Genomic DNA, 21734 nt, shown 5'->3' on the forward strand with positions numbered 1-21734 from the left:
AACGTGGGGTGAGTATGCTGCGTGCAGTTACTTGCACTCCAATTCTCAATCTGTTTTCATAATTTGCTTCTGTATTACTCATCCTGCTTTAATAGCTTTTGTTATTTCCTTTTCTGATTTTTCTGAATCCTGCATTTAACAAGATCATGACCAGAGAAGATGTGCCGATCCAATTTGCGGACAATAAAATCAAGAGCTCCTGAAGTTTTCCGAGAGTCCAGCCACTTGCTTGGCATTTTTGCTTGCATTTCGTTAATTTCAAGTCACTCAGAGTAAGAGATCATTTACCTGCCTTTTGAACAACGACCTTGCCTTTGTTAATGTAGGGTTAAATATAAAGCTGAAAGGTGAGATCTGAAGGGAGCCTTTCCAAACCGTGACGAACATTTAAACTCTTCAGTTGTTTTTTTTAGTCTTAACCTACACGTGCAGAACACAATAGAAGCCATCTCTGACACCCTCCCCATTTCTTGGAAGCAAAGCAACAGATAATCCCAAAATCTCTATTTTTGAAAAGAGTTTACTCACATAGTTTGAATAAATTAATTTGCAAATAAAAATTAAACTACAGTATAACATAGTTTGAATAAGATGATTAGAACAACTACAATACAGGGGGTTTCTTGCTGCATAAGTTTCATTACTTAATGCATAAAATCTGGAAAATGTCAAAATCAGTTATATTTCTATGAAAAGGGAGTAACAGCAGTTACATGTACATGACAACTAACTGAACTTATAATACAAGTTTCCTGACACATGCATTTCCTGAGTGAACCAAACAATATATATAATTTCTTTTTAAAAAATGAAGAAACAATTGACAGTCGAAAGCAAATATTTCATGACATCTAAGCAACATACATCTCTTTTTAAACCAAAAAGTTCAGAACAGCTTTGAAAGGGAAAATTAAAGCAAGGTATAAAGTATGGAGATTTGCTACCGTCAATTATACAGTACATATGAAAAAAAAAACAACAAAAGGTTGGCCTAAAAAAAAGTCAGTTTTGTGTATTTGCCATTAAACATGGTGGGTTAGCAGCAAAGCTGGATGTAGTGCACTGGCCTTTCCTGGCGAATACAGAATGGAAATGAAGGTTAGGGTAAGGAGAGCACAGAGACCACGACCTAGAGCCCACCACAGTGTGAACAGATCTTATGCAGTGTTCTCCACAGCAAAGCCTACGAGGCCAGTCCCAGTGCAAGCTCTTCCCTACCAGATTGCCAACTGGGTCAAGTGCACGAAGACGCCAGGATGCAGCACACATCCAGCAGGTACCAGGCTTCTCTTTTGTTCCACGTGTGGCCTAGATGAGTACCTGCACCCAGCTCCTCAGAGCAGCATATAGGCAAGCACACGATACCGGTGGCTCCCACATGCACAGCTGCAAGGAGCCAGACAAAAGGCAGAATATGTGACTGACAGAACCTTTCTCGAGCAGAGACTGTGGCCCACTCACAAACTGCTCCCCACATCACATGTGGCATGGGCACATGCACTTTTCACCTCCCCAAACAGCAAGAAACAAAATGAGCCTGATCTTTCAGGTTTGTTAAAGTTCAACATTGGAAAAACCCCTCAGAAATGTCACTAATGCTAAATAAAGACATGTTAGCATGAAGGGAGGAAAAATCCTTAATCTAGACTAAGTTGCATATTCAAAGAGTCTGGTAAATATCTTTCTCATAACCAGATCTTAAGTACAGTCCTACCAAAAAGACGCTTTAAAGAAGTCCTTCTTAGCTACCTTTCACGTGGTTAAAGCACATCTTGACGCCATCATAAATTGCATTAGCTTTGTTCGAAAAGTATTTTAACTATTCTAAGAACCCAGTACTGCAGATTAAAAAAGATTTTTCTACCATTTCCATCTCACCTCCTTCTCCATCCAGAACTATTCTACACATCCAATTGCTGGATGTAACTCACTATGACCACGCTACTCTACACATTCTATGCATTTTCAATAATAAAGATAAATAGAAAAGAGTTAATATACACGTTATATTTTACAATGTTTGCATCCAGGCTGTAAACTACTGCTCTTTGAACTATTTACCCTCCATATACAAAAAGAATGGAAACAAATTTCAAATACTGTGGGGGCATTTGATTCAAAACCAATAAACGAAAGGCATTTCAATTCACTCCGCAATACTTCCTTCACCTCCTCAGGAAGCAGTTAACTAAACAAGCAGGACTTCTCTCTTACCCCTGTTTCTTCCATTTGCAGACCTTTCTCAATAGAGAGGGATTTAGCTGTCATAACAGAAAAAAAAAAAAAAAAATTCTTCATCTTAATGCAAACCAGCAAAGCCCAGAGAATACGAAAAACGGTTGATTTAAAAATCAGAATCGCTTAGCTTATCAGTTTACTGCAGTCCTCGGATATACGTGTGTTAGTCAAGAGGTCCTTGGAAAATGAGTCTGATGTAACCTTGCTCACCAGCCAGCTGATGCGCACAGAAGGGACAGGCTGCATGAAAAGTGTGAGTACCATGAGGAAGAGGGATTTGGGACCAATAAGCAGTTGTCTTTTCTGAGCACACGTGGCCGCACGGGCTGAACGCGTGAGTTGGAGGTCCCGCATCCACATAAAATCCCGCTTCACATCCGAGCCACAGAGGCACGTAAGGGCCCACAGAGCGGCACATGGGACACTCCCGATCCTTGCCGTCTCTCTCCTCCTTGTTTCCCCAGTTGTGATAGCCGTGCACGTGGCCGCAGTTCAGGTACACCCACGGCTGCTTCTCGTCTACAACATCTTTTCTCTTCATGCTGGGAAACGCCAAGGTGTTAAAGCCCACCGGACACTGGGGCCTCGCCGCATTGATCTCCTGCCTCAGCGCCTCCAGGTGCTTGACGGTGGGAGTGCGCGAAAGCCCTTCTGCAGTGCGCCACAGCAACGTTGCTCCACACAGGTCGATCAGAGAGCCATCCTGCAGCTGGTTTGTCTCATTTTCAACCTTGTGATGGACAGAGGAAGAGAAAGGTGCCACCTAGCATTATTTGAAGAGTAACAAGGCACTTTCATTATACAGGTTTACCTGGAAGATCCAGATAAAGTTTCAAGCAACTAATAAGTGCCCTATGCAAGACTCCCACAGAACCCAGTGCCACTTCCTCCTCTTTCTAAGGAAAACTTCTTAAGAGATTAAGGTGCACGTTAAAAAACTACGTGGAGTCCTCCATTGTATTTTAGACTGCTTCATTCACACATGGTGAAGTGGCTTGTGCTATCAAGGGTAATGGAAGGCCAGTTGGACTAGGTGATCTTGTAGGTCCTTTCCAACAATGTGATTCTGTACCTTTACACAAGAGTTTGCTCTCCCCAAGAAAAATAAGCTGCCAGCATTCCTAGTTAAATGCACCAACAAAGTATTCATGCACATTTATTTTTGCTAAGAGACTCAAGTCATACCAAAATTAATCACCTCCTAAAAGTGTCACCACCAGTGCTTTGGAAGCAAAGAGGAAGGTAAAAAATGCAAACAAAGAAATGAATATACAGGTACAGAGAACATATGTTAATATTCTTTTCTATTCTTCAAGAAGGGAAACATAGGAAACTTCAAAGAGTGAACACGAAAGGAAGAATCAGGAAAATGCTCTTTAAAACATGAACACTATTATCACATCTTGCAGAAGGGCACACTAGAGTGCCAACTCATCTGGGGAGAGGAGTCTCGATCTGTAGTTTAGTACTATTTCTGAGACAGATTTAGTTTTCCAGGCCAAGCAAGAACCTTTCATGTGTGAACAGAGGAAGATATAAGTCAATGCAGCTTATTGCACAGGTGACAAATGCACTGAATTAGGCAGATTCTGGCTTCTATTTAGGCCCAAACTGTATCACTTGTGTCTGTGCCCATCTTAAACACGCTACATAAAACGCTGGTCTCCGCTCTTACCATTTTCCCCCTCTGCTGAGCTGATCTGGTTTCACGAAGGCTGAACACATTCCCACACACAGATATCTCTCTCCATACTCCTGGCTTGGAGTCTTCTGTAAATCCATTACGTGGATGCATAACAAGAACTCCATTTGTGGTTAGTCCATCCATTTGCCCATCTGAAGTCTTCCACTTCGCAGCCTTCTCCTAAGAGAAACAACATCAATGAGAACTTCTAATTTGGCTGAAGTAGAGACTCAAATTAGATCAAAAATAAGCCTGCACTGATCTGGGAGAACAAAAAGAATTCCCTTACCCCAAGAAAGATGTTCTTCGAGGAGTCAAATCCTGCAGCATATATTCTTGCTGTAAAAGGAGGGTTACGTTCACATATGATTCTGCAGGCAAATCTTGATATAGTGCTTTGCACAGACTGTGTATCTGAATTACTCTGACTTCCAGGAACCGTATCTGTCACAACAAAGTCTATAGGGCTCTCTGTTGATCTACCAATCTGCAAAAAGGGATAAAACAAACAAAAAAAAAAGCTGTTTAGAAGTTTGCCTTTAGATCTACTAATGTTCAAGCCCAAAACAATTTAGAAGTGGTTTTAAAAAATCATAGCATTCCAATTTGAAGCACTTAGGTCCATCAATTTGAGATTAGTTTTCTGAAGCCTAATCTGAATTATTTACTCTATCTTCATGTGATCAAAGTTATTCCAAAGGTTGAGTACAGCCAACTGAAGGAGGAAAAAAAAAAAAAAAAATAAAGATGTAATTAAGCTAATACTGAGATAATTTCCCATTGAAAGTCTCCTCAGAGAAGTTAAAACTCAGGTCACCTGGATCAGCTGCAGCAGCAGCTGAACAGCTGGGACAAAGCAGTCAAATGGAAAAGTGGTATTCAGACACTTTGCATGCCCAGAGTATTCTGAGCAATGCCATACTAGGTGGAGGTACAGGTGTAAGAAAACTGTCTGGAGATTACATGAGCTGAAACTGCAGCTCCAGTGAGGTACTAAGCAGCAGCACATCTGTCAGGAAAGACCAGGTACAAGATGGTTGTGGCTGGAGCAGCGTGATGCTACATTAATATTAACACAACAGGGATACAACATCTGACCACAGCCTGATTTCTTCTAAGACGATGGTCTTAGAAACAGCAGGCTGCAGAGTAGTTGTGCCCTCTTTTCTAGTTGTACGGAAGAAAAATACATTTGCAGTATCACACACTTTCACCAATTTTGACACAGTTGCATGTTTTTGACTGCTTTTTCGTCCTTTCCTCTTTACAAAACAGAGGAGTTATATCCCAACCTCAAACATCCCCATAGCCAGGTTTTAAGCCCACTTGTACGTTATTACCTTTCACTCACTTTCAGAGCTCTCAAGCCTCTTAAAACATAGCTGGTTATATTAAGACTGATTAACTGCTAGGTAGCAGACAAAGAGCCTGAGGTAGTTTTTGGTGAAGGCTAGAGAGCTTTCATGAGACTGAAACTGCTTTGTCAGAATATGTTTTTCTTTTTCTTTTTTTTTTTTTTTCCCCTTAGACAGGATAACCCAACAGTACACAAAGATCACCACTGGCAATTTAAGAGCAGAATACATGCCATAGCATGCCTGAACAGAGAACATTTAAACTACAGCTTATGCTGCAGTTAGTTTGTTACAGCCCTTTTGCTGTTGGAGATACTTGCAGTTGCACACAGCTTCCTCACCACATACCAACACCTCCTACTTTCTTAGATTCTGCAATGTCGTCACAGTTAAATGCTGTGACAGCAGAACTCCTTGCCTTACATTAAGTACAATGAAAATCAATGCGCTATCAGTCCAGGAATTAGAAGAAACAAAACAAAATCTGAAACAAAACCCTTTTGAGAAAAACAGGAAATAATAAGATATGAGTGAACACAGCTGCAAACATGTTTGCGGTTCAATGTCATACACACAGGAAACTCCTACAAAGTTATTCTAAACTAATAGTACACTAGAAGTGGGCCTTTCTCAACATTTCCCACCATTGAAGCTTATTTCTGGGGTTGTGTTAGAAGTTTCTCCTGTATTTTTACATTGCATTTCTTCTACCCTCTTACTGGCTGATCCCAAATCCATTCATGAATGCTGGAAGCAAAGTTCCAAGTGCTTCAGAGAACTGTGCACTTTACTCTTAAGCTGTGTCTCATCCCTCCTCACAAAATTAAGTGACTGAGTGGCAGTCAACAGCAAAACCATAATTCTATGCATTAGTCACAAAAACAGATTTAGCCTCTGACCAAGTAAACCTAAAAGAGATGCACAGATACACAGCCTCATATATGTGATGGCCTTGGGAATGAACAGAATTAAACATCTCTGAAGAATAAAGCGCCGAAAGTAAGTTTCACATCTGAGAGGAAAAGCATGTTGAGTTAATGTCTCACTGGAAACCAGCACAGGTGAGAATACGTGCTGGTATCACTTAATTCACGTACCTGGAACATATCTGTGTTGCTGTCATGGGTATATTCAACTACTACTGTCTGGGCCCGAGACAAAGTGTAAGATATGCTGTGTTGGTCCTTATTGCTTATTGCCTGTGGAAAGAAGAGACAAGTTACTGTGCTAGTGAACAATAAATCTACTACATACAGCAGCAACATAGCCAGGCTCTTTTCTGCCCAATGAACACATTAAGTGTGATGCACATTAGTGACACACCTGTAGCTAGACTTGACAAAAACCAGTCCTCACCATTAAAAAAAAGCTGTAGGATTGATTCAGCAACAGACCAAACTGGTCTCTTTACCACACGCTGCCACAAAATAAATGTAATCAGGACGGATTATTAGTCATGCTTAATATTAAAGCACAGCTGGCTTTGGCACAAAGAACAGAACTGAGTGCAAAGGCTGAAACTGGATTCAGCTGGAACTTCTCAACAGCAAAGTGATAAAAACTTACAGAATTCATTATAAAAAAATATCTATATATCTATATATATATATATATATATATCTGAGTTCATATTAAAATCACTGATGATTAATAAGCCACATGGACAAAGAAGTTACAAGCAGTGCTATCAATTCTTACCCAGTTTACACATGCTGTAGCAAAGTAACCTAGGCTTCAGTGAGTTTAGATTTTCATTCTAGAGATTTATGCAGTGCTTCATAAGCAAAACTAAAACTATCAGAACAAACAAACTTCTGTGAAGTGCTTCCAGATAGCACTTATTACTTGAAGACCATAAACAATCAGCATAGTATTAAACTAGGAATCAATATTTCTAAGCACTGAATTATTTTCAGAATCAAATATTTAACTGTACTGAATTTGTACAAGGGCCTGATTTTGAACATACTGAATATCTCTAAATAACTAAGAATGTTTATTCATTCTTGAATTCCACCTGTATTAGTGGAAGTGATCTGCTTCTTACTGAACATAATTGCAATACACTTGAAACACCACAATAAAGTAGTATTTCATGGTAATACCTTACCTATAATAGCCTGAGTTTTGACATGAAGTACAACTCAACTTCAGGACTTAGGCCATTTCTTCACTGCTTCTTAAAGGGAACTCTGACTTGGTTACCAGCCACAAAAAATGTGCCCTGCCAAACCACCTCATCTCAGGGAACTCCTACCCACTGGACTGAGTAGGAAGTACAAGCAGAGCTTTGATCAAGAATCATTTCAAAATCAGCTTCATACAAAGCAAGCTTAGCCCTAAAGCATGAACAAGTGCAAACACAGGAAATTTGAAACAAATGTCTGTAGCAAATTTGGAGGGAAAACAAAATAAAAGGTTTTACATGACAGGACTGGGCCTTGAATGTTTGTGTTTCAAAAACAAGCATTTTTCATTCTGGGTATGTCAAAGACTGAATGGCTTCTTGCTAAACCTGACAGGTACCAAAAATCCTTGAATAAACATGAATCATTCTTTTCACAGTCAGAACTTCATGCTTTTTTTATTTCATCTCAGCATGGATTTCACTTGGAATTCTTCAGACAGCACCAGCAGAAACAAGACTTAATCACACAAATCCTAGAATCTTTTCAAGTGGAAAGGAGCCTTAGAGGCCATCTAGTCCAACACCCCTGCAATGAACAGGGACTCTTACAGCTCAGATGCTCAGAGACCTGCCCAGCCTGACCTCAAAGGTCTCCAGGGACAGGACACCACCACCTCCCTGGGCAACCCGTGTCAGTGCCTCACTATCCTTACTGTAAAAAACTTCCTTACATCTAATCTGTATCTTCCCTCTTTTAGTTTGAAATCATTTCCCCTTGTCCTATCACTGCTAAAGAGTCTGTTGCCTGTTGACCAATACAAAAGTGTTGTTGGATATCTCAGCTTTCTTCTTGTCCACTGTTAATAGCCTGCCTCTGTTGCCCATCAGAGAGGGTATACCCTCCTGAACTTTCCTTTTCCAGATTACATACCTACAGAAGCCTTTCTTATCCTTTGTTGCACCCCTTGCCAAGTCCAGTTCCAGTTGCACTTTGGTTCCTGACACCAACCCTATACATACAACCTAGCAGCATCCCTATACTCCTCCTAGGTTACCTGTCCTGCCTCCACTGCTTGTGCATTTTCTTCTTGCTCTCCAGTTTGATCATGGTCACAGTTCAGTCATGCCAGCGTATTGCCTTCCTTTTCTGCCTTCCTACACCCAGTGATAGAGAGCTCTTATGCATACAGGAAAGCTTCCTTTAAGATCTGACTGGTCTGTTTCACTCTCTTACCCTTGAGAACTGATTTCCAGGGAGTTTTGTTAACTAAATCCTTGAAGAAATAGAATTTGGCTTTCCTAAAATTAAGCATCCTGATTTTACTCTTTGCCTGCCTGATATCCCGAGAGTAAATTCCATCGCTGCATGGTCACTACAGTCCAGGCAGCTCCTGTCCTGATGTCACCAATCAGCTCACTTGCATTGGTGAGCAACTGGTCCAGCACTGCATCCCCCTGGTGGGGCTATTACTTGGCTAATCAAGCTTACCTTTGCTGCTTGAGGGGTACAGGCAATATGCACAGTGCTAGGTTTCACCCCGTTTGCTTTGGGCCTTTTAAATAAAGCAAATCTACTTTTTCTTCTTCCTCTATCTCCATTTGGGAGTGACCCATTGTACCTATAAAAGAAAGGACAGAAAAATAATGAAGTCCATATTTCTGTACAACTTCAAGAGGTGCAGACCTACATAAAATTTCATTCTAAACACAGTCTTCTTAACTAGTACAATATTAAAAAGGTACCGATCTCCAATTAGTTACACGTATTTAAATCTGATAATAGGTAACTGAAGTACTGAAACATGCCTACAGAACTACAGCACATGCACCCAAAGACTGCAGAGCAAGGAATACTCTCTAGGATTCATCTCAGAGCTACTATCAACAAGTAGAAAGGATTCATTTCAATGCTTGCTAGATAAAATATGAAAGGAGTTCAAGACACAGTATGAAAGTGAGAGGTAGCATGATAACATCACCTCTCTCAGCAACCTGCAGATAACTGCTTTAAGCATGCTCTGAAATTCTACCTTCATTCTCACTTCCAGCAAACGTAAACACTTACCCCAAAACGATCAATTCACCATACTTCACCGGTGCTTTTGATGGATGATTTTCTTGATCAGGAGAAAACATGAGCTTAGCTAGTGACTTCTTCTCAAACTTCAGGTCACTGATCAAGAGTTGTGGCACACTTTTTTCATTATTTCCTGTAAAAATAAAGAAAATGAACTGTAAGAGACTCAAATCAATTACACCAACCTGCACACTTATTTTTGGTCTTCCTGATACAGTAGACACATTATTTTGCACCTGCTGCCTTCCCATGTTTTGGCTTTGCTTGAAATAACTTTAAAAAGATCACACGTAGACACATCAATTCAGGCTGTGCTGCCTGCAACGATTACACGAGCAGATCAGTGTTTTTAGAAAATTCCCATTCAGACTTGATAAAACATTGTTTCCATTTACGCTTTATTCTAGTAAAATTTTAGTATAAATTGTATACACCTTCACTTAGCATGTTTTGTTCAGCTATCAAGAAGCAGAATCTGATAAGGATCAAATTGAAAGGAAAAACAAGACTGGTGCATTAACCAAAGAGCTTCAAGTTCTCATGGAAAGTATCTGATTCAGAGCTTTCCAAAAAAGTTCTGGGTAGGCAGATTGGAAAAAGTTGTCACACAACTACATATCGAGTCTACCATATGAATTTGGGGTATGCAACGTGACCTCTGCCTGACCAGAGAGAGAAGTGATGCAAACAGCTGTTTGAAACAAATCTCCAGTAAAAATTATGAGCAATTCTTTATGAGAGTGGTTTCCTGGAGTGCACTTTTTGGTCCTATTTTGTTTTCAGGATCACTGCATACTACCATTCTTTACACCTTCTCACTAGTAACATTTCCAGACACTGACCCAACTCCTACAAAGAGGAGGATGCTCCAGAGGAAGCGTCCCCATCACAGCACTTGTTTCATATCAAATAAAGCAGACAGCAGCCCCTTTGAAGCTTTCACTTAAAAGAAACAAGACTATTCCCTTGGTTCTTCCAGACCAAGCTTTCTTACGGAGTCATAAAACCATTAAGCTTTTTAGTTCTGCACTTTTGGCTATGAACTGATTGTTAATATTCTGCCTTCCATTCAAGCAAACATTTTTGGCCCACACAACATTTCTCATATCCTGTCATCCACTTTAATCGTGACAATGATGTTGTATTTCTGCTTTCTTCTGCCTGGAAGTAGATGTTACGCAGAAAAGACACCACTGTGTCATTCTACCCTCCACCATATGCCCTAATAGAGAAGAAAACATGACCATCCTGCTCACATTTGTTCAGCACCTGGAACAAAGACACCTTCACTGACCCATCTCTACCCTGTTCTCTTTGCTCCACTGTGCAGGAACCTGGCCTTCAGTGGCCCTTCTCGAGCTAGCACCTCCTCATTCAGCACAGACAGACCGACCCCTACTTGCAACCAGCCACAATGTTATCTCAGAAATCAGTATGTTCCTTAATGCCCTCTTGAATGCTATCCCATGTACTCAGGAGGGCTACACACATCTTACTGTTCTCCCAACTTCTGGCTGTGTTCTGCAGTCATTGCAGCAGAAGACTAAACCGAAACCTTTCATCTACCTTTATTCTTTTTTCCTCCATCTTTTTTCTCCTTGCTCTCAGCCTGGGTACTCTGGACTACGCAGTACTTGAAACTATAAGTTAAATAAAGCCTTCGTTTAGCACACATGTAACGTTAGCACAATCCTGACCCACTGCTAGATGTACAAGTGCATCCTACTAAACCTGATCTGTACTGCACTACCACACAGCATGTCTCCTGCCTGCTCTCCCGTATTTTCATTTTGTAATAAGCAGCATATATTTTCATCAAATATTTCTACTTAAGTCAGTAGAAATCTATATCCTTATGTTCATATGCAGATCATTTTCTGTGAAGTATTCGTACCATCAAATTCAGTATTTCAGCATTTGTTTTGCTTTAAAGTTTCCTTGCGTTAGAGTTACTCATGTTGTCTTCAAAACCCACTTTCTAATGATTTCATCTCCTCCCTAAACAACTAACCTGTTTTCCTCTTGAATCTCCACAGCAGTCTTTTGCCCTCACTTCAATCTTCTCCACATAGAAGTAATTTCAACTTGGTCATCACATATTCACATGCAGCACTTCACATCTCTTTGCTAAAGCACACAGTGTCTGTCCTTTGAATTAACATTTAACAACTGAGAAGAACCACTATGAAATCTGTAATGCCATCTACTAGCAAGCAGCACAGTAAATGCCACAAAAAAAGACAGAAAAGGACTTGAGTAGTACCCATCCTACTCTACATTCAAAAAAAAGAGCTCATCAATTCACACAGAGAGAGGGAGGAGGCAAGTAGTAAAAATAATGTTAATCTCTAACACTAGTGCAAAAAACTTCCCCAGCTGAGTGAACAACTTCATGGAAAGCTAAAGAAACAAAAGGCATCTCCAAGTCAGGCAGCTTCTGAGTCGTGGTAAAAGTAATTGCACATGAACAATTAAGGGAGACTCTACTTGAAAGCACCACCCAAATTGGTGGCCAGTGACCTCTTCTTAAGAGCTGACAGAGCAGAAATCAAAAAGGGAGAGAAGCTCCCGTGCCTGCTTTAGCTGTGCAACAAGTCTTAATACAAGAAAGCGTCAAGCATCTGACACTCAGCTCCCACTAATGCTCCTTCCTTTGTTGTTGTTTCACATTTAAATAAACCCAAGCGGGTTTATTCCAGGAGCAGCACAGAAAGCAGAAACCCACTTCTTATTTGACTCAATGAAGGTCCCAGAAATGTAATTCTAGAGCTCCAAATGATACAACAGCTTGCTCCCACATTTTTCAAAAACAGGGCTTGAATGCTAGAACTTGATTTTTTTCTCAAGTATGTCAGAACCTCCACAGGCTGCATAAGTCACTCTTCTAACTACTAACACAGTAACTTCAGTTCAGGCACATACCAAATTCAGAACCCCTTAGCAATTCCATGCAATGCAAAAGCTACTTCTCACACTTCTCACACTGTATGATCTGCCCAATGCACTGTACTCACAACAAAGACATTTTTTCCTCCTAGAAATAATAAATGCTGATCACATTCTTCCTATGAGGTTCACAAGACTATTCCAGTTGCAACTCATTTGCTATGAGTCGATTGGGCCACAGGATAACCACCCCACTCCTGAAACAGAGAAGGCCTGTGGATCTTTTAAAGCTGGATACAGCATACAGGAACTTACAGAACAGAATGCTCTTGAGCTGTCTAGAAGAAATCACTAAGTTTTACAGTAATGGGTCTTTTGTTCTTACAGAATGACCTGCCCGGCTTTTATTTCTAGAATACTACATCAGACTTCATGGAAGTGCTATGAAAAGCTAATTAAATACATCAAAAAGTCAACCTGGTGCTGTAATATCCAAGAACAACTGAGCAGCTGGCTGCTTGAACTGAAGACAAGCAAGTTAGCTTTTTGCCATGACCTTTAATTTGGAAGTGGTGTATCTGCCCATCAGTGGATTTGTCATCGTTGGGATAGTCCCAGAACAAGAGACTACTTTAAAACTCCTTCAACATCCTTCAACACAGTCTTCCACTATAAAACTAAAGAGAATTTGTGAGTAAAGTAACTTTCACACACACACACAAACACACACACACAAATAATCAGAAAAGGTACTACTACTTGAATTGGTAAGAGGTGCTGCTCAGCAAGCACATCTTTGCTGTTAGCACAAAAATATGATGAGTACCAGTTAGCATCTTTCAGTCTTAAAGCAGGAAAATAGAAGAGGAAGACCTCATAAACAACACTTTGTTGTTCTTAAAACTGGTTTCTCCGCAGCCAGGAGAAAGACTGTGGAAGGTAACTTGCACAATACTGCCATGCATGGCATGAGACATTGGAACAGCTTGCCCAGAGAAGCTGTGGATGTCCCCTCCCTGCAGCTGCTAAAGGCCATGTTAGATGGCTGGCAACCCTGCCCACAGCAGGGAGTTAGAACTAGATGATCTTTACGGGCCGTTCCAACCCAAGCCATTCTATGATTGCCATCCTACGGGTAGTTGTTTTGAGGGAGTGGAAAGAGTTGACATCTAAACTGAAAACATACTTTGAATTTGGTTTAGGAACGGAAACCCAGTTTCCTACCAACCTTTTTGTTCTTAAATACTCACTTGAGTCACACAGGGCAAAGGCTGCTATTGCAGAAAGCAAGCCACATACTTCTGACAACATTTGTATAGAAGGAAAAGCCTTATCATTGTCCTCTGTCCTGTAACATTCAAAAACCAGTCTTTGAATCTGGAGACAGACCTAGCAAGCCATGTGTTGCTGCAGCATGTAATAACGAACAGGCTCAGACTCACTAAGCACTGCAAATCTAACATGCCTTCAGCCACTTAGAGACATACATACATCAGTTCAAGTCTAACTGAACATCAGGATCTGTGCCAGGAATGTCAGGGTCGTGGTCAACAGCTCTTTGTCCAGGTGTCAGGGCACAAGTCCCTCAGCAGTCCGTCTTGGGACTGGCACTCTTTAACTTCCTTATCACTGACAGACGATAGGACTGAGTGCATCCTCAGCAAGTTTGCTGATGACACCAAGCTGAGCAGTGCAGTTGACACAACAGAAGGAAGGGATGCCACAGACTTGAGAAGTGGGCCCATGTGAACCTAATAATGTTCAACAAGGCCAATTGCAAGGTGTTGTACTTGGGTTGGGGCAATGCATACAGACTGGGAAAAGAACTCACTGAAAAGAGTCCTACAGAGAAGGACTTGAAGGTCCTGGTCAATGAAAAGTTGGATATGAACAGCAGTGTGAACCTGAACTTGAGAATCAGAAGGCCAACAGCGTCCTGGGCTGCATCAACGGAGGGTGGCAGCAAGGGGAGGGAGGGGACTGTCCCCCTCTGCTCCATCCTTGTGAGGACCCACCTGCAGTACTGCATCCAAGCCTGAGGCCCTGAGTACAGGAAAGACGTAGGGTTGTGGGAGCAGGACCAGAGGAGGGCCACAAAGTTGCTCAGAGGGCTGGAGAACCGCTCCTAAGAAGACAGGCTGAGGGAGCTGAACTTATTCAGGCTGGAGGAGGCTCTGGAGAGACCTCACTGCATTCTCCAAGTACTTGAAAGGAGCTTATAAGCAGGAGGGAAACTGATTTGTTACATGGTCTGATAGCAATAGGAAAAGTGGGGAACAGCTTTAAAGTAAGAGGAGAAACGTAGATTAGATGTTCGGAAGAAATTCCCTACACAGAATGTGGTGAGGCATATCATGCAGAGAAGCTGTGGATGCCCCCACGACCCCTGAAGGTGTTTGAGGCCACGTTGGATGGGACCATGGGCAGCTTGACCTGCCTCAGCTGGTGGGCTGGAGCTTGGTGATCTTTATGATCCCTTCCAACCTAAGCCACTCTATCATCTGACATTTGTCTTCACTTACTACCTCAAGGTTTAAGCCTTTGGGCACATGAAAACAGAATGAAAACAGAGGCAAGTTACAAGAATCTACATTCTCTGAACAAACCATTTCCAGTGGGGAATCCAGAGATGTAATGAATTTTGGTTGAACTACCAGCTTTAACTTACCAGCTGTGTTCAATCATTCCTCTGTCTTTCCTGATCATGAGACTACATTTATAATTAGTCTGTACTGGCTTCTATAGAAAGCCTTCCAATCCTGTTTGCACTGGGGCACTGCACCTTGTGAATAAGCTTGCTATTTAGTAGACCAAGAACGGTTTTTAAAACTGCAGCAAGCATACTAGTATATTAATGGTTAAAACGGGGTAGGGGGAAGGGAGAACATAAATTCAATGAGTCCAAGCAGAGATTCATTAAACACTCTGCTGTGAGCTAAAAATACTAGAATAAAAGTCTCTTTGTAATAAATTACCATCATTTTCTAAACACAGAGCCAGCATTATAGGCTGTTAGCAACTGTAGCTAGTGCCAGACTAGCCCTTTTCTAAAATACTGCATTAAAAAAAAACATTGCATAAAAAGTCCTCTGTCAATGAGGAAATTAAAAATATGCTGATTCAGATGCAAAAGATGAATATTTTTCCATTTTTATATTATTATTATGTTCTGTATCTACATATTCTAGGGTTTGGGTTTTTTTTTTTTCCTTACAGAAATAAAGCACAAGACAGCTTAGCTACTCATTTTTTATACAGTTTGCTATTTGTAGTTCTCCATTTACAACCCTTGCAACTGTCATATGCAGCTCTTCACTCAGCAGTTCTGCTTTAAGTCAGGGAGAATACAGATAAAACATAACCCAACTCTTCTCACAGGTATGCAGTGATGGAAATAGGAGGCAACAAATAAGCTGCAAACACAGGAAATTATGATGAGCAATTAGGGGTAAAACAAAAAGTCCTGAGCAGCTGCAAGATCTCCATTGCTGGAGGAATTGGAAATATTGAAAGCTCAGCAGCACACAGCCCTGCTGAATAACCTGATCTAGGGCTGCCCCATATAGACAGCAGAGAGACTGGAGCACACAACCTCCCAACCTAATTCTAGTTCTAGAACCCCATTTTAGGAAACCCAGCACAATGTCAAGAGCCAACTAAAGCACAAGTGCTCCTTAACCCTTCAAAGATAAACCCTGACTTGTACGTTTAAAGGACTGGAACATCAAAGTTAAGGTAACCATGACACAAGAGGTCTGGTGCATAATGCTTGTCCCTCAAGATGAAGACGTTTGCAAGCACAAAAGAACAGAGAGGCAAGAAGCAACTGGAGAGATGTAAAAGAAGCAATCTCCAGCAGACCACCTTCTTGCTTGATTAGAAGTTCTATGAAGTCGAGGCTGCTGGATTTGGAAACACGGTTGTTAGCGCAGTAGTTTACAGCACTACACACAAAATAACAGGAGTAGCAGCACATTTTGGATCATCACATAGAACCACTCTGCGTGAGTGGCTTGTGCCTCAGTCTTGAAACATCAGTACCTTCACAGGTCGTCACGTTTCAAAGTGACCGCCTGTTTTCTGAAACAGATGTTCTTGTCTTTGGAATTAGTGTCACTTTCCTGATACTGATAATGCCCCTACTCTTCTATGTGAGCAGCAAGGAATCAGTTCCTTGTACCACGATGGCTCTGAGGGCAGGCAAAGAGTGGGAAATCACTTTCTTGTATGAGATGGTTAAATCATCACTGTGAAGTTACTCTCCTTCAACTGACTTCTTTTTAAAAGCTTCTATTTATTTATTTTTTACCCAGGCAGTCGCTCCAGTAAAAAGAGCACATAAGTCACAGGAGAGTGCTTCATGTTTCTAAGCTATAGTTTCCACTCTTCGCCCAGTTCCCAGTTGAAAACAAGCTCATGTTTCCTTCACACACATACCTGGAACTTTAGGTTCAGCAAGTTTAATTAAATTTCACTTTCTAGATCAGTCAGATTCTTTCTACAGCACTGCAGATGCATGGGAAAGGTACAGCAAAACAGCTGTTAAGTATTCAAGTTGCACTGTCACTTCAGATCAGTAGTGCTATTTTTCCTTTCTACAGTAGGGTCATTAATTTTCCCCTCCTTTCTAGGAAAAGAAATGCTTAAGCACCTAAAAAAAGGTGCAGAAAAAGCCTCAGGAGCATGGAAATTTAGCCCAGACCTGCTTTTGAATAGCTTCCTTTCCTTACTCTATATTGTCTGCTTTTTCTAACCTCTGAATAAGCTTAGTCATCCACTATATACACAAGAGCACTTTATGATATAAAAGCACTGAGAAGACAACAAGGCCAAATCCTGAAACCAGGAAGCAGCCTCTCCCACTTAGGATACCAAGCACAAAACAGTGCAAACAACTGTCTGCTGCTCTGTCTTGAAAACATCAGTGAAGTCTCAATGCAGGGATTTTTCATTCTCCTAAACAGAATGAAAGCATCTTTTTATCACCAGCATCTGCTGTTGGTAGACTGGTAATCCTGGAAACATGTCATACAAGAGTCTTAGCACGTGGGAAAAAAAACATATTGCCTATAGACAACTCCAAAAGGGCATTAATTTGACACACAAGAGCATATCTACCACTGTGCACCAAGACTACAGCCAACCTTTTCCAGTGAAAGACACAGCAATTTAGTTAGGTTGCCATACAGCGTGCTGCCTCAAGTGCTGCTTCCATCACAGAGGCAAACCAAAGCAGCTCTTAGCAATTTTATGAAGCTCAGAAACAATAGTGAGAGTACAAGCACTTGTTCAGGCAAACGTTTTAGAACAAGGCTTCTATTATAGGTGCCTATATGAAAACTTGTACTTCACGATGGTGCTCAAAAATCATATTCTTCTTCAGAAGATGGAAAATCTAAGTACAGAGGCCTGATTTCAATCAGACCTCTGCTACCTTCAGTTCCGTTATTCTGAATTGCCACTGATGGGATCAGAGCGGGGTCAGGCATATTAAAACTGAAGGAGTTATGTAACAGCTAATGATCCAACTTAACAGTTTGACAAAAATCAATTCTGAAAATATTCTCAAAAAAAAAAAAAAAAATCCAGCATTTTTTTCAGTTACGAAAAGTAACAGCTGATCCTCCCTTGAGGAAACCATGATATCCTCCTACAGATTATAGCTGATGTAATTCAGACTGCGTGTGGGAAGCTGAAAACATTTGTCTTTTAGCACAGGGTGGCTATTTTAAAGATGTCACTGCAATGTTATCCATAACCTTAATTAGCAAGAAAAGGCTCCTTACCAGTGAAATTGGTGCCTTTCCACGCACCCTTATCACCCATGTGCACCAAGTCAGCTGTCAGAAACCAGTGGCAAAGCATAAAAGCTCAGTGTTAACTTACTGGTTACTATTAAGAAAGCTTTCCTTTCTTAATACTCTGAGCACTAGAGTAACTAACTGCAGGATGTACTGGCTGTGTTGGCTGAGCCACCAGACAAAAGTTATTTGTACAAGCTACTTACAGAGATCAGCTTGCAGATTGGTTGCACTTGCACTGTGACAGTTACTACACACTCTGTATAATTTCAAAAAGGGAGTTTTTTTATTTGAAAATCTGAGCATGAAATCATTTACACAAGCCATAAAACAGTATAACAGGCATGCTGATAAAACAATGTTATGTGCTCATTAACCACGGCACTGCCTATTTATATCTTCAGAGTGCTTGGTCAAAGTAGAAGCAGGAAATGAAAAACTTTGTACAGTGCCAGTATGAAGTGGGAGAAGTCTAATGGTTTGACATGGAGCTCTGCACTCAGGATCTCTTAGAATCCCCGCTCCTCACTGCCCTCAGACAAATTACACACTATTACCTCAAAAATAAGTAGTCTCAACACTCGCAGCAATTCAACTTCCCTATACAGATTAAGAGTTTGTACCAAAATATAGGTGTTCCATTTTTAAAAGGGCCATTACACAAACAGATGGAGCTTGTTATGCTTTGATGGTTGAGCACAGGACACCTACTGTACAGTGCACCTGAAGTAGCCGAGAACCCTGTACTTGCACAAAACCACAATGACATCTTGCTCCACAGACCTGAACATTACTGTTTTGCTTTCTGAGCTTCTGACTTCCTGACGAGGCAGTTTGTGCACCAAAACAGCAGCTACACAGATGCTTGTATTACGCTAAAGCTTTTCCACACAGCCTATCATTTCACCTTGCAAACATCAGAGTTACAATTGCACTGAAGCCTCTTTCAGTTTAGGCAACAGTGACATTTAACTGCTCTGTGAGAAATCCCCCTTGGTACAATTTCGTAATAGGCATCTTGCTCTGCACCTGCAAATGAGAAGCAACTGACTCCTTCTGAACAAGCAGCACTTTGAGCATCTCTTCCTATTTGAGGTGGGAAAGCAGCCCACAAATGTTGCCTGCTCTCAGATTTCCCCTCAGCCACATCACCAAACTGACTTTCAGGTGCCTTCTGGAGAACCATGCAACTGAGGAAGCTATTACAAAAGACTGAAACACAACGTTAGAACATACAAGAGATGGCACAGAGGGAACTTACCAGTATTCTTCTGTTCTTTCAAGATTTCTACTCCGTGGAGAAGAAAAAAAAAATCTTGTATCTTCTTTAAAAGACAGACAAAATCCACCAACTTAAATCCCAGCAACTGTCAGACTGAGTGCCTCTGCTGTGTGCTTTTACTTCGGCAGTGGGTAAGCATTCTGACTAAACAGGGGCTGGCCCTGCCTTACGTCAGCTAGGTAAACACCACCGCGCTGCGCACCATTGGCTGAAGTCACAGCCTGCATCCTGCTTGTCATGCCATAAATTCATCACTCTCCAGCCCCAAAAAGGAAAAAAGGAACTAGAGGGTGTGTTGAAAGCTATCCTGCAGCCCAGTTCCCCAGCAGTTCTTCAGTTTAGGCTCTCTGAGAATCACTGTTCTATTTCCTTCTCAGCTCCTCTTACATAACTGTACCCGTGCATGCTATACCTTTCTTTTTCATTTAAATCATCACTTATTAGCCCAGCTAGCTTTTCTCACCTCCTACACAAAGCAATTTCTTAATACACTAAGAATTAAAACAGAAGAAAGTCTTCAGGTATTGCCAGCCTGGTTTTAGCTACTGGAGTCCTGGATGCACAACATACCTGCACACAGCTGCTTTTGGATATTGGACTCATCTGGCCAATGCTGCTGCAACAGCTCGTTCCTACAGGACGCACATCCAGAAAGGTAAATCTGCATGCACCAGATCAGGTTCTGAAATCACTGCAGCAAGCCAGTGGGTTGGATCATTTAAATGCCTGAAGCGTAAAATGGTGACTGAGTTACAACAGCTTCCAAGTCACCACCTCACAGAACTGATCAGGCCAACCTTCCTCTGCTGTAATATTGAGCACAGCAGTTAAACATTTACATCGTTTTACAATGTAGTTGTGATGAACTAAGCAGTTACACAGTTACCCTGGCTCAAATGAGGTGTACTCAGGCTGACGACTGGCGTAACCAAATCTGTCTGTGCTACAGAATCACCACATTGGGCAGGACAGGAAGGGACCTCAAGGATCACCAATCTACAACCCCCCTGCCACATACAGGGCCACCAACCGCCCCATTTAATACTAGACCAGGCAGCTCAGGGCCCCATCCAACACCTCCAGGGATGGGGCATCCACAGCCCCTCCGGGCAGCTGCTCCAGCACCTTACCAATCTCTCCGTAAAGAACTTCCCCCTGACATCCAACCTAAATCTTCCCTCCCTCAACTTCAAACCATTTCCCCTTGTCTTGCAGTTATTTACCCTTTCAAAGAGTTGATTCCCCTCCTGTTTGTAGGCTCCCTTCAGGTACTGAAAGGCTGCAATGAGGTCACCCTGTAGCCTTCTCTTCCCCAGGCTAAACAAGCCCAGCTCCCTCAGCCTGTCTTCGTAGGGGAGGTGCTCCAGTCCCCTGATCATCTCTGTGGCTCTTTTCTGCACCCTCTCCAACAGTTCCCTGTCTTTCTTGTACGGGGGGCTCCAGACCTGGATACAGCACTGCAGATGAGGCCTCACAAGAGCAGAGTAGGGAGGGACAATCGCCTCCCTGTCCCTGCTGGCCACCCCCTTCTGATGGAGCCCAGGATTCCATTTGCTTTCTTTCCAAGCTGCAAGAGCACACTGCTGGTTCATGTTAAGTTTTTCATCCATCAGGCCCCCCAGGCTGCTGATATCTTTGTTTAAAAGAGTTGGTGGATTTTGTCTGTTTTTCAAACAAGTTTGTTGATGATATTTCTGCTGCTTTTTCCAATAGCACAGCTCACCACTGCAATTTTGCAAGCACAGCTTCATGGATTGGTTTACTTGATCTGCTTCACTGCAAAGCTGTCTGCATTTTCAAAAGTTCCTTTACCCGCTTTATTGTTTTTCAGCTGGATCTGTTTCCCAATTCAGCTCACAGCACGGCTGTGCAAACAGCTGTAGCAGCAGAACTGAAGGCATGATGGGGAGGTGCATTAGATGGGAGCACCCAGAGCTAAGCACTGCCAAACTACCTTTTGGTTCATAATGCTGTAATGCAGCACAAGTTGCAACTCCATATATGCAAGCTTCACTGCTGAGAATGAGGTCAGCGCTTAGGATTTTTTCCTCTCTCCTCCACCTGTACTCCACAGCTAACCTTCCTCAAAGTAATACTGTAAGGCTGTGCTGGTACGTGATCTTGTCACTTGAAAAACTAAACTTCAGAACTCCCTGCCACAGAGATATTCTAGATAATAAAGCTGTTTGGAGGCTCAACGATGGCTCCCTCCCACCCCATCATGGATTACTAAGCACAGCAGAAGTGACTGAGTCATAATCACCAAGCACACAGGAGCACTTT

The 21734-nt window shown here is 41.7% G+C and overlaps 1 protein-coding gene across 3 annotated transcripts in view; it reads right to left on the minus strand.

Moving 5' to 3' along the window:
* Window positions 1-502: 502 nt before the first annotated feature.
* PELI1 (pellino E3 ubiquitin protein ligase 1) overlaps window positions 503-21734 on the minus strand; it is a 44026-nt gene continuing 22794 nt past the window's right edge. For 2 of the 3 annotated variants that reach the window (XM_042821470.1, XM_042821461.1), the window contains 6 exons: window positions 9471-9615; window positions 8895-9024; window positions 6375-6476; window positions 4212-4409; window positions 3914-4102; window positions 503-2968 (listed from right to left, as the gene is read on the minus strand). In XM_042821470.1, the coding sequence (XP_042677404.1) occupies window positions 2402-2968; window positions 3914-4102; window positions 4212-4409; window positions 6375-6476; window positions 8895-9024; window positions 9471-9541 (1257 nt within the window). In that variant the 5' untranslated portion in view covers window positions 9542-9615 and the 3' untranslated portion in view covers window positions 503-2401. Of the gene's footprint in view, window positions 2969-3913; window positions 4103-4211; window positions 4410-6374; window positions 6477-8894; window positions 9025-9470; window positions 9616-19430; window positions 19588-21734 lie in introns of those variants that run through there. The other variant, XM_042821479.1, reaches the window with a different exon arrangement.

Source organism: Centrocercus urophasianus, unplaced genomic scaffold (genome assembly GCF_019232065.1).
Source record: "Centrocercus urophasianus isolate 14NV4802_14NV808 unplaced genomic scaffold, USGS_Curo_1.0 seq_10, whole genome shotgun sequence".
In the NCBI taxonomy this organism is placed as follows: Eukaryota; Metazoa; Chordata; class Aves; order Galliformes; family Phasianidae; genus Centrocercus; species Centrocercus urophasianus.